At 36.9% G+C, this 13,680-nt stretch overlaps 2 protein-coding genes across 7 annotated transcripts in view; one reads left to right on the top strand and one right to left on the bottom strand.

Moving 5' to 3' along the window:
* Window positions 1–13,680, top strand: part of RBM15 (RNA binding motif protein 15) — a 1,133,685-nt gene that overhangs the window by 18,947 nt on the left and 1,101,058 nt on the right. Inside the window, exons 3-4 of one of the 6 annotated variants that reach the window (XR_007516749.1) lie at window positions 343–498; window positions 959–9,751. The exons of 1 other annotated variant lie outside the window; for it this stretch is intronic. The gene's annotated coding sequence lies outside the window, so the exon portion shown is untranslated. Of the gene's footprint in view, window positions 1–342; window positions 9,752–13,680 lie in introns of those variants that run through there. 4 more of the 6 variants (XR_007516748.1, XR_007516750.1, XR_007516747.1 and 1 more) reach the window with 4 other exon arrangements.
* SLC16A4 (solute carrier family 16 member 4) lies at window positions 4,496–13,142 on the bottom strand. Its single transcript, XM_049875576.1, is given in 10 exon segments — window positions 4,496–4,501; window positions 7,765–7,814; window positions 7,817–7,912; window positions 7,915–7,965; window positions 12,119–12,176; window positions 12,178–12,233; window positions 12,236–12,296; window positions 12,455–12,522; window positions 12,525–12,566; window positions 13,115–13,142. Coding segments are annotated over 10 exon segments (516 nt in total).

Raw genomic sequence — 13,680 nt, 5'->3', positions numbered from 1 at the left:
CAGTGTTGTAATCTTACTGAAAATTCTTACCACAAAAGGAATGAATTCATTTGAACATCAATAATAAATAAGTGGTAGGAACTACTTTATTTCTGTGATATACTGAATTTTTTCCTTTAATGTAGTTTAAAGATATTTTGAACCTTCAAAAACATATTCTTTTGCTTGCTATTCCTTAAGTTTAGAGGTATCTGAAGCCCCAATACATTTTTGTAAACACATGGTATTGGATCCCCCTCCACTCCTTTTTTTTTTTCTTTTTTAATACCCAAGTTTAGAGGCAGCATTTCTAAGTACAGTAATTGGTTAAATATCTTTTTTTCCTCCTGGGTTTCTTTTTAGGAGCTACTGACAAAAATCTATAGCTGACCTTGGGATCTGGCTTTATAATTCAGCAACTAAAAGATGAGTTCTAATTGGCAGACTTCTGGCATTGGCACTTGTCCTCCTGTTTCTATAGAAACTGGGTTGGAAGTCAGAGCTGCACAAAGGGAAAGGGTAAGTTTCTTTAAAATTCCATATTTATAAACCCATATCTTATTAACTGTGGCATGGTGTCAGTTTTCATGTAAGGAACTAAAACGCACGTTTGAACTACTAATTTTCACTTGAGTGGAAACTGACATCAAGCCATTAAACGTAATAGGAGGGTTTAAATATGGATTTATTTTTCTCATGACTCTGACTTCACGTTTCTTGAAGGAGTGGGGTTGGAAGGACTCAATATATATTCCTCACTTTCAGTTATTCCTAATTTGTGGATCATAAAATTGTATTTTATCCTCCTAGATCTTATTCTGTGACACTTTCGTGGTAAGTGGAAATTGGAATATAAAGTATGTACAGAGGACATTTTTAAAAGTCTGCATGAATTTACGTCTTCTTTTCAGAGCAAAATCTGATTCTTCTTTCTATTCTAAAACAAGTACTGTACTACTGACCAGATTTTTTTTTTTAGCCTCTTTCCTTTCTTAGCCAAGCAGGATGAGGTCGTCTATTGGGGCACATACATTTGATCTCATCCAGGCAGACACCCATTATTCATAGAACCTAAGACACCTGCCATTTGGTGAGTCATCTTATTGCTATGGCTTCTGAGGGCTGTGGTGCACAGTTGGGGCAGTTAGGCTTGAAATTGTTTAATCAAATGTGAAAAACAAACTGATCTATAGAGTGGTGTATGTAAACAACACACTAAACTGACTGCTTTGGGATATTGGAAGGAAGACAGTATTAGCTCTTGCTTTGTAAAAGTTGTCTTCCTTATTTTCTTGGTCCTGATACACTACTCTTAAGGAGTGGGCTTCTCTTTTCTTTGCTGAAAGAACATTGATATTGGTTGGTACAAACCCAAACCCAAACCAAACTCGTTGCCATTGAGTTGATTCCAACTCATAGTGACCCTGTAGGACAGAATAGCACTGCCCCATAGGGTTTCCAAGGAGCAGCTGGTGGATTCGAACTGCCAACCTTTAGGTTAGCAGCCGAATACTTAACTGCTGCGCCACTGGAGCTCCTGGTACAAATTAAAGGTTGGGAAATCTTGGCTTTATTTCAGTGCAAATCATCAGTTGTAAAAACAAGTGAAAGTTGGAAGTAAACTCATTTTTCAAAGTTGCACTTAACAAGTCCCTGATCAGTTAATGCCTAAAAGTGGATCCTCATTAAAAATGATATGTCTCCCTTGCTTAACTATAGGAAACCCTGGTGGCATAGTGGTTTAAGTGCTAAGGCCGCTAACCAAAAGGTCAGCAGTTCAAATCTGCCACGCGAAACTATGGGGCAGTTCTGCTTTGTCCTACAGGGTCACCATGAGTTGGAATCGACTCAACGGCAATGGGTTGTTTAACTATTAGCCTTTATCCTGTTAGTTTCTGTTTTACTCACCAGGGCTCGAGTGAGGTAAAAATAGAATTGAATTTGTGATTTTTTGGGAAGATGGCTAGAAAAAACTAGTTTTTAACCACATATTGTCAAGTACCCAGAGATGGTCCCTACTCCTTAGTAAGGGTGACTGGACTCATCCTAGTTTTAAAACTGAAAGTCGTCTAACCCAGGAACCCCCTCATTTCCAGCCAAACCTGGGCATTTGGTCACCCTATTTTATGTCATTCTCTGCTTTCTTAAAAAGGTTTCACTAGCTTGTTATTGATCATTATTTTGGGTAGACGGATATTTAAAGATAACACTAACTTCTTTCTGAACGTACCAGGGGTTAAGCTCTTTTTTTTTTTTAAAGATATGGTTGTCTTATTTCAGTGATCCTCGATAATGCCAGCTTCCTTTTCATAGAAATAAAACATGAATTTTCAGCTGCCTTTAATTGACTCCAAGTACTTTAGTGTTTTTGTTTTTTCATTTATGTGTATATGTTAAGACCATAGGTGATAAATACGAGACAAATAGGTAGACATTTGGGGCAAATGAGTAGACGTATAAGACAAATATCTGGACATAAACTCTCATGTAAAGTGTCTTAGCTTGTTTAAGAGAAACATTCAAGTTTCTAAAATAATTTGGCTTTCTGTTGAGGCCATCAGAGAAACCACTGTCCAAGTTTTGCATTATGTCTTAAAAACAACCATAATCAAACATTAATATGTGGTATGTTTTTTCTTGCATGGAAACAGCTCATTTTACAGTTAGGCAAATTTATTTACTAAGGAGTTAACTATTTAAAAAACATCGCATCGCATGTATTAATGTGCCTAGAACATTTGAAAAATAACAAAATTATCATTTCAGCCCATTTAAGTATAATTGTTATTTTTATTAAATTTTAAGCTTATAGAAAATCATTAAAGAAGAAAATCCAGGGCCTAACACTGGTGATTAGATTTTAGAATGGACTATGTTAAGAACTAGCTTTATAACCTTAGGCCGGTAACTTGGTTTTAATTTGCTTTTGTTCCTTATGCGTGAAATAGGAATAATAATACCTACTCAAACTTCCACCAGGAGGATAGACATGACAGTGAGGTAATAGGTATGAAAGAATGCCAAAGTTAAAAGTACTATAAGGTAAAGTTTTAGTATCAGAAATAATATTTAACGATCACCATATATAGAAAATGTCTTCATTTACAATGATGGTATGGCATTAGAGTAAGCACAAGAAACAATATCAGTTTTAAATATAACCCAGTAAGTAGCTAAGAAGAAAATGTACTGAACTTTTATGTTTAAATTATCATAGCTTTCCTAAATACATATATTTTTCAAGGCTTACAATTTATAAATATTCTAACTGGATATTCCAGTATTAAGGAATTATAAATGTCATGAATTTAGGCATTACCTTCTCTAATTAGGTTGAGTGAGGACAGATACTTGATATTGGAAGACCTAAAAAAGTTAATTTTCTTAACAACTGCTTGGTTATTGCATTGTGACAGATACGTTTTGTGGCTTTAAATTTTTTTGTTTTTAGTTCCTAAATACTTTGCATTTATTCTTTCTTTCATTTCAGCCTAGAAATTAAAATTTTATGTCACTTTAAGTTAGAACAAATTCGTTATTATGTAATTGCTTTTGATTAAATTAGCTTCATAATCTCTTGATACTTCTAAGAAGCCAGGGTGACAGAGAGGAACTATGCTCTATAGGGTTTTATGTCAGTCCATGTTTGAATTGTGACCAAGTTATTTACTTTCTTTGGCTTTCAGTTTATTCATTTGTAAAATCGGCATCATCATATCTGCTTCGGAAGATTATTTTGGAGATCGAGATGATATATAAAATGTGCCTACCGTACGTAGCTACTGGTATACATTAGATGTGCAAATAAAGTTATTCACCACCCCACCATCGCAGACACACATATCCATAACCGAAGTCTAGTATTTATTTCCGCTTTGTCTCATAGGGGTCTCTTGAGTGTGAAAGAAAAATTGAATCAGTGAACTATTTTGCTTTTCTTGAAACTATATATATATATATATATGGGATTGCGTTCTTAGATTGTGAATTTCTAGAAATATGTTACATCATCTTTTAAAATTGTCCATGAAAGTAGTAAATAAATAGGAACCTCATTAGATAATTACTAATACAGTGAATACATTAGTTATAGAAGCCTTTAGGTTCTTACAGTCAAGAGATTTAGGCTTTCTTAATCCACAGCACACCACAGGTAAGATGAAGAACTTTTCTGTCTTGTAAGACTCATAAAACCTGTCTGAATCAGAATTCAACTTGGAGTTATTTAATTGACCCTACTTAGAAGTTTGCTTAGATGGGAGGCAAAAATTTCGTTGTCCTAGGTATAATCTGAGTAATTACTATATCTCCCTCTTTTTTGAGAACAGTTACTACTTAAATGGGGAAGGGAGGATGAGAGTAGGTCCTTGTAAAATTTTTTATTTCTTTTATCCTGTTTTTACATAGAAAACAGAAGAAAGGCAATTAGCTACTGTTGTGTATGAAGGGCGTTTTACTCGTTACAACTGTATTTTCATTAATCCTCCGAATGTACCTGTGATGTAGTTTGATGGCATTAGCCCTATTTTTAGAGGGGGAAATTAGGGCTCAGAGATTTCCCGAGATCATACGGTAACAAGTGGCAGAGCTAGGGTTTATATTATTAATTACCTATTTTTCCTGTCTGTGTGTGTGAGAGGGATGGTATTTTAGTTTTTTTTTTCTTACTTAAGACAACTGAGATTTGAACCCAGATTAATTTGGCTCCAAAGCTCATGGGAAGCATTCAGGAACACAAAGGTGAATAAAACATCACCTGCTGTCTAGATCTTCCATGGGAAGATACATGAAAAAGATATATATGCTTATGTAATACTCTGAGAAGTTTGATGGGATTCCAAATGAGAGAATAACTTAACGCTGGGGAGGCTTTTCCAGAGGAGGTGGCCTTTCTGTAAGTTAGATTGGAAGGATAAGTGGGAGTGTGCCTGGTGGAGAAGGCAAGCCATTGGGATCGTAGCTGGTGGCAAAGCTTCAGAGCATGCGTAAGGGGTGAAAGATACGGCCTCTTGGAACTAAAGCCAGGCCTTCAGGTTAGGATTTTTCTCTACAGGGAATCACAGACATTTTAAAGCAGAGAGAAATGGAAGTCTGGAATAATAAAAATGTTAGTTTTTTCTTCTTTTGCAATTTTTAAATATTGTTACAGATATACACCAATTCAACAATTTCTACATGTACAGTTTGGTTACACTGATTACATTCTTCAGGTTGTGCAACCATTCTGCCAGTCCTTTTCCAAATTATTCCTCTACCATTTACATAAACTTACTGCTCCTTTAGCTTCTTATCTATTGTCGATTTGATCCCATATAGATAATCCTTTAAAAAAGCGTAATGCTCAAGGCAGACATTCTTTGCTAATTAAGCTAGAGTTTGGTTTGATTTGGAGCCCTCGTGGTGCAGTGGTTAAGCATTTGGCTACTAACCAAAAAGTTTGGCCGTCAAATCCACCATCTGCTCCTTGGAAACCCTATGGGGCAGTTCTACTCTGTCCTGTTGGGTCACTATGAGTTGGAATCGACTTGACGGCAGTGGTTTGGTTTGCTTTTTTTCATTGTTTGGTTTAAAGAAGACTTCAGGGGATATTTTTGGTTTAAGGTTTAAAGATTATCTCGGCAGTAGTTTTAGGATTTCATCCAGGCCCTGTGGCTTTAGAAAGTCTGATTTCCATAAGAATTTGAAATTCTGTTCTGCGTTTTGACCCTTTTGATCAGGATTCTTCCATAGGACCTTTGATCAAAAACATTCAGTAATAGTAGCCAAGCACCATCTAGTTGTTCTGGTCTCATGGCAGATGAGGCGGTTAGCCCTGCATTCCATTTCCTCCTCCTATTCCTGACCTTCCTTTTCCTGTGTTCCTACAGGCAAATAGAGACCAATTGGTATAAGCTTTACATTAGGAAGTATATTTTACATTACATAGATGTGTAAGTGTATATGAAAAAAAGTGATCACAATAAAGTGATGCACCCTATTTTCTAATAGAATTGTAGTCTGTCCTTTTCATTTCAAAGTACAGAGTGCTGATCGTGACCCAATAAGTTGATTTCAAGACCTACGTACACCCCTATAGCTTTTTCCTTTTAGGGGAGTGGTCCTCACAGCACTTTCCTTGTCTTCTCACGTGTTGAACTCTAAACGTTTTAAGATGTATACAAAAACAAAATCTCTAAACATGTTCTAGTTCTTCTTACTTGACTTTATCATTTGAACAAGATATTCTGTTCCTTAGTATTTGTTACTTCCCTGTACTTTTGGTCTAGTAAAATTGAAAAGTTCCAAGGTGTAATTGGAGCAGCCAGTGAAGAAGGATCAAGATTGTACAAACACATCAGTAAACTGTATTTTAGCTGTGTTTTCTGTATCTCACTGACCTGGGCACTAGCATCATAATAGCTCTGCCAGGTACTTCTGGTATTTAGCCTCCTTTTCCCACTATACAACAATTCTGGGCTTGACTTTAAAATTCTATCCCGCTTTCCAGGCGTAAAGTGTAGCTTAAGAGTTAGACAGCATTGGAAGGAGTATGTTCATAAATACTAATAAAGGAGTCAGTTGTATATTTGTGTAAATTTTTTCTTTTGAATAAGCACACCTGAATTGAACCTCAAAAGGTGGTGTACTTTTTCCCTTCTAGCAATAATTTTTGTTATCCTAAGTAAAAGGTCGATGGTGTAGCTGTTAAGTGCTACAGCTGCTAACCAAAGGGTTGGCAGTTCAAATCTGCCAGGCCCTCCTTGGAAACTCTATGGGGCAGTTCTACTCTGTCCTATAGGGTCGCTATTAGTCGGAGTCGACTCGACAGCACTGGCTTTGGTTAAAGTAGAGGGTCAGCAAAAGAGGAAAACCCTCAAGATGAATTGAAGTGGTGGCTGCAACAGTGGGCTCAAGCATAACAATGAATGTGAGGATGGTGCAGGACCAGGCAGTGTTTCGTTCTGTTGTGCATAGGGTACCTAACAACAACCTCAAAAAGTTTATATACTTTTTTTTTTTTTTAACATTTGCCTTTTCTTGTCTTTTTATATAAGTAAGGTCATACAATATTTGTACTTTTGTGATTGGCTTCTTTCACTCAGCGTAATGTTTTCAGGCTCCATCCATACTGTAGTAAATACCAAAACCTCATTTCTCCTACTGGCTGGGTAGTATTCCATTGTATATATGTACTACATTTTGTTTATCCATTCATCTGCTGATGGGTATTTAGGTTGTTCCCTCCTTTTAGCTATGGTGAATAGTGCTGCAGTGAACGTTGGTGTATAAGTCTCTTTTTAAGTCTCTGATTTCAAATTTTTTGGGTAGGAGTAGAATTGCTGGTTCATATGGGAGTTCCATTTTTAGTTTTTTTTTTTTTTTTTTTTGAAAACACTGTTTTCCACTATACTTCTTTTGATATATCCCTTTTCTAAGTCTTGAGTTTATAGAGATGCAGACCTGACATCATCGTAAAACTTAGTTTCATGGAGGTGAAGGAGAGAAGTGAACACAAGTCTAACTTTCCGGGAGACCAATAGGCAAAGTGGAACTCTGTTGATCTTTTTTTGCATTCATTTCTTTCCTGTCTTATGAATAGTCCTCTCACCATCTCTCTCCTCCCCCCACCACCCCAAGGTAAGATGAATAATCAGACAGGATATATATACAGAGTTTCTGAGGTCTTGGGTGTAATTTTTTTTATTATAATTTTAATACAAAATATGTATTTTCTTTTGGGGGGATTGTTAATGATGCTTACTTTTGCTAGATGTTTTGACAATGTTAATGACTGTTTCTACTCACCAGTACAGGAAATATCAATGCCAGGTAACCGCCAGAGAAAATGGCAAGAAGATGGAGTAGGTCATAAGTAGTGGAAACGTGGTGGCTAAAGGAACAAACAGGTTACTGATGCTGCAGAGGATGAGGTAAGACTTGTGCTAATGATCGAGTTTTGACCAGCAACCCAGCCAGAGATAATCCGACTGACTGTCTTAGTAATACCTGGCACAATGCTGGAAAAAGCCTTATGAAATCCTGATTTCATTTTCCTGGTCCCTTTGAAAAATGTGAATACATAAGACATCTTTTCATAAGTAATATGTATGGCCTCGTCCTAAAGCCAGGATGTGTGAAAAAAGTTGGTTTCACAAACAGGGAAGTCTATCAGTAGCATCTCTCATTTGCTTACCTCTTCCAAACACATGTAATAAAATACTGAACTGGCTCCTCCAGATTTGGGTAAACACCCCATCAAATTGCCAGGTGTTTTTTTTCTTACTGGGTTTGGGAGGCTCAAAACCGGGAATCCCTGGAGGCCAGGCATTCCCTTCCTCTAAAAGGTCCTACAGCTGAGGAATTCCTCAGGCCAATTTCCTGGGGAAGTCATATCCTTGAAGATTAGAACATAAATAATAAAGTCTTATATTGGGTAACAAAACTGATGTTGGACTCTTTCTTATAATTGCATATGAAGCTTTAGTAATTAAATTCTCCAAAATCAATCATTATGCTTAATTTAAAAATACTTGGGAAGTCTGGAACTGGAAGATCCTATATTGAGCATTGGAGCTATGGTATAACCTGAATAAGGTTTAACAACCATGTTTTTTACTCAGTCTCATGACAGTGGAACTTTACCCTTTATCCTGTTATAAAGTAATGTAGCAGTTAAACACTGAGAGAAACTTTCACCAGGAGTAGCATAAGCTGCACTTGGTGTGTATTTTAAATTCTTCTTGCGTGGCTGAAATATTTAATTGCTCCACAAAAAATGAATAAAAAATGCTTACTACCGTTTCTGTATTTTTGTAAGTTACTTCCGAAGATACGTGTTGATATGTTACGTTCTTTGGTTCTGTTGTATAGCCTTAGTCTTACCTAAATTGATGATGTTGTTAAGTGCCATCAGGTCGACTTTGACTCACAGTGCCCCTATGTGACAGAGTAGAACTACGTCATAGGGTTTTCTAGGCTGTGATCTTTATGGGAGCAGATAGCTAGGTCTTTCTCCCATGGAGCCAAATGGGTGGGTTTGAACTGCCAACCTTTCATTTAGCAGCTAAGTGCTTAACCCATTGTGCCACCAGGGCTCCTTGCTCTAAATTAATACTACCAGACATTTTAGTTAGTGAAGAAAAACAAAAAAAAGAACCAGTTTACCTTTGCATCTTCTCTTGAGTACACAAGCTTTATTTGACTAAAATAAAGTATCTTTGTATAGGCAGTCCCTGGGTTACTAACGTCCAGTTTAGGGACAAGTTGTATTTGCCTTTAATGTTACATAATTTGCTCTCTCTTTGAAATGATGGAACCAACCCCTGCTGAAATTCTACCACAGATTCTTTATCACAGTCACCTTCACTTGTTGTACATGCAGCTTTTAAATCATTGAAAAGGCTTGGAGCTTTTTCTTCTGCTAAAGTAAGGCTAAATAAGAACTGTGTGCACCTGCTCCAGCTTACCTACAAATCCCACTTAAAGGCAGAGTTAGGAAAGATCTCGTTCCTAACCTGCGGACTTCGTATAATTGGAACAGCTGAAAAGGGAGGGTATAGTCAGGTTTGTAAAGGAACAAACATGGGCTTGGTAAGTTCAGTCTTTTTAAGAAATCAGGAAGAGAAAAGTTGATGTTGAGCTACTACTGAGAATTTCCAGAAGTATAATTAGAGTGTACCACTTCCACCTCCGTATTTCTTTTTATTTTCTTAGTCTCCCTATTTTATCATTTGAGATAACTCGTAAGTCTTCTGAATTGAGCATTTTGTTTCCAAACATTTTCATAAATACTCAGCTAAAATGTTTTTCTTTTTAACTTATATTCTAATTTACTTTAAATATGAGCCAGTTCATTAGTGACTAGCTTAAACATTCATATTTGTCTGTCTTACTATGAGTTCTAGGGGAATTTATTTAGCTACAAATATTGCCAGAACATCTATTGAATGCTTACTATGAGCCGAACAATATTGTAAACTCTTCAACCATTACTTGCATAATCCTGACAAATTTATGAGGGTGTAGATGCTATTATCACTATGTCACTGATGAGGAAGTTGAGACACAGAGAAGTCAAGCAACTTGCCCAAAATCACACAGGTAGAAAATATAGAGCCAGAACTTGGACCCGGCAAGTCTAACTCCAGAACCAGTCCTCTTAACCACTATAGTCTGCTGTCTACCTAAGATTTTTCTTGCTTTATGGAGCAGCTGTTGCCACTGAGCACAAGCTTTTTGAAATTCAACATTTACCCAATACAGGCAGTTCCCTGGGTTACAAATAGGATTTGTTCCTAAGTCAGTCTTTAAGTTGAATTTGTAGGTAAGTTGGAACAGGTACATAAGGTTCTTGTTGTTGTTAGGTGCCGTCGAGTTGATTCCAACTCATAGCAACGCTGTAGGAAGGGCAGAACTGCCCCGAAGGGTTTCCATGGAATGGCTGGTGGACTTGAACTACTGACGTTTTGGTTAGCAGCCGAGCTGTTAACCACTACTCCACCGGGGCTCCTAAGGTTCTTATTTAGCATCAGGCAGATGTGTGTCTTAGTATATATTTTACCTTTCTGTGCATATAAAACACTTAAACACTTCCAAACTGTGCAGCGTTTCCATAAGCATCACTAAGTAGTGTGTGCGTTTGTTATTACGGACCATTGTATTTAACTGAAAATTTTAATACAACAGGCTTTATGGCAGTCCATTTTAAGTTTGAGGTGTCCGTAAGTTGGACGTTTGTAACTTGGAGACTGCCTGTAAATACTCAAAGCCTACTATGTCAGACTCTAGTATAGGAAGATGAATAAGACTTGGTTCACAGCCCACCTCTACCACCTCTAGGTACCAGATAATACAAGGGCACCTAAATAGGAGAGAGAAATTGGTCAATTAAAAATAACTTCTTAATTCACAATACTCTGTTTATAGGCTCAGAAGAGGCTCCCACCATTAAATAGTCAGTCCAGTTATTATTGAAAACACTACTTTGTCCTCTGAATTTAACTGAAAGCATAAAAAGTCCATTGACTTAGCCGCAAACAGTGCTGTATTTCTGTGGAAACGGTCATTTGGCAATAGAGCTGCACCAGGTAGATAGATTGGAAGGAGATTGATACTTGTACTAAAAGAAAAAAAAATTGGAAAAGAGCTATTTCATATGCTAGGAAATTTTAGTGTTTTAAGTGTGGATTTTAAATACCCTGAAGTGAGGAGGATATGTGTACATTTATGTACAGAAAATATAGAATTAGATAGTGGGAATCATTTGGAAACTGCCTTAGGAGAAGGAACAGCCTTTCATCCCAAGGTATTTTTTAATTGCCTTCAAAGAGGACAGATGTTAATCTTTCCTTTGAAGTGTCTCAGTTTCCTCATCAGTAATGTAGTTACTTGATTTCAGCATGTTCTGACCAGAACTGACGTGTGTGGGCTTCTCGAGATAGAACTGTCGATAAGCACTGCTTTTCTAGCATAAGGATTTGTCAGCTGGTCCTGTTCATCGTTAAACTAGATATTTTTTGACTTAGGAATGATTCACCAAAATTGCTATGTAGGTACTAACCGGCGTATGAACATATAGTTTTTCCCAATAATTCAAAGTTACTTTTTAGTATAATATACTTACTACCTCAGGTACAAAAAAATTTGTGAGGTGAATGGTTTTTAATTCATTTGTGGAAATTTATAGTTGGTATATAAAAGATCTATTCAGGGACATTTTCTTTTTACTAACTTTTCCATTGATTTTATTGAGTCTGATGGAGGAGGTATTTTTTTTCTTAAAGGAAAAATTTTTTTTCTTAAAGGAAAAATTTGAAAAATGAGTGCTTGGCAGGGGTGAGTGCTTGGCAGGGTTATGGGAGGGAGAGAGTCCTGGTTTTGCCAGGCGTATCTCTTTCAGTGCAGGGTGTTTCTCCACCTGTGCAGTTTCATTAGGCATTTAAACCTGTGGTGAACTCTTAGGAGTTGCATGTGTGAGCTGACATAGCCAGAAAGTAGTTTAAGACCTCTTCTGTGTGTCCTTCAGGAAAGCGGCATGTTTACTTTAGATATTGTGCTCATTTCCTCTATGGTAATACCTCAAAATCGGTTACTTTAAAAGCCTTCACTTTCAGTCACCAAATGGGAGAGACCGATAGTTGAGAAAGTTAAAATGATTCACCTGGCCAGTCATATAGATCTATTAGAAATCTTGTAAAAGGTGCCAACAGAAATGTCAACTCCCATCCCAGAACAAGCAATGGCAGTAGAAAAAGACAATCGTTTTTTTAAAATATTACCACAGAAGCTATTTGATACAAGAAAGCAGAACCCAAACCTAAAAGAAAAACAGGTAGTAGCTTTGAATCACTTTCCCATACAAGATAGTCTCCTGCATATGAGATATTATAACTAGACCCTTTGGACCTATGGACAGTAAAAGGGAAGGTTCCTAGCTCCGTCTTTTATAGTCTCATTTTTATAGTGGACTTTCCAGGTAAAAGTCCCATAGTTACACAAAGGGAATGCTTGTAGTGCAGCTCCTGATCAAATACCCACCGGTACCAAGGAAAGCTCCAAGAATGAAGTTTTCTCTTCAAATATTTGAGAAGTAATGGCAACCAGGGAACCTTGAGAGAAAAAAGAAAGGCAAATATAGTACTAGGTAAATGTGCTGTGGCATCACTTACCCTCTGATGTGCAATTTAAATGAAAGACTGAAGGAAAACATGAGGACTCTACTTTGGAATGCTGTGTCTCCTACAAAAACGTGTCTGAGTTGGGTTTCTTAATATACTCGGTTTCACACCATTTTGGTTTTTGGAAGAAGAGTTCTTTTAAAAGAGAAGGATTGTAAATAAGCAGGTTTAGAAGAGAAGCTGTAAATACATTATAAAGTTGACAAGATGGGATTGAATCTAGTGTCCTATGTCTACGACAAGGTTGAATCCATTAATATGCTTCACCATGTTTCAACTCCAGGTAAAACTAAAGGAGAATAAGTCGGTTCTATATTTTGTTTTGAGTATGATTAGATGACTACAACTTCAAGGTTTGAATTCCAATTGAGGGCGTGGTTTGTTCAGCCTATATTAAGGCATTACTGGACTGTAAAAAAAAAAAAACAAAAAACAAGAAAAACTGACATGAAATAAAAAAGTTGAGTTCTTCAACTTACTTTTTTTGAGCCCCAGTTTTTCCAGCATAGTTACCAAATCAAGCAGAGGCTACATGCTGCACGTCCTTAATTTCTCAGCTACGTATTTGTAAATGAGTCTGGATTTCAGCAATGCTTCAGTCTTTCTGACTGACAGAGGAATCTTTCTGGAATGGCACTTTGCTCCTCCTTGAACAGTAAGCTTATTGCTGGCTTTATAACTGTAGAAGAACAAAGTGATTACATAATCAATCCAATCCAGCCAGTTTGCTCTGAGGTGCCTTCAAACTCTTGAAAAGCCACAAAGAAAATTCCAAAAGTCTTGGTCATCCCCAGCAGAAACATGATTACCTAAATCAAAGCAGAGTAAACAATCGAAGTCAGGTGGTAAGTGAGCTACTAGACGAGGTTACAGCTGCTGGAGGTTATGATTCTTACTAGTACTAGTGTGCATTTATTGACAGTTCCTCATTGTATATTTTGTATTTCATGGGAAAGTCATTCCTTTTAGAGGGTTGATAGGAGTCAGAATCGACTCAAAGGCAAAGGTTTTGGTTTTTTGGTTTTAAGCACTTGAAAGCATCTCA

Source organism: Elephas maximus, chromosome 3, assembly GCF_024166365.1.
Source record: "Elephas maximus indicus isolate mEleMax1 chromosome 3, mEleMax1 primary haplotype, whole genome shotgun sequence".
NCBI lineage: Eukaryota > Metazoa > Chordata > Mammalia > Proboscidea > Elephantidae > Elephas > Elephas maximus.
Note: the sequence above shows the minus strand (reverse complement) of the source record. Positions and strands in the feature narration are given on the sequence as shown.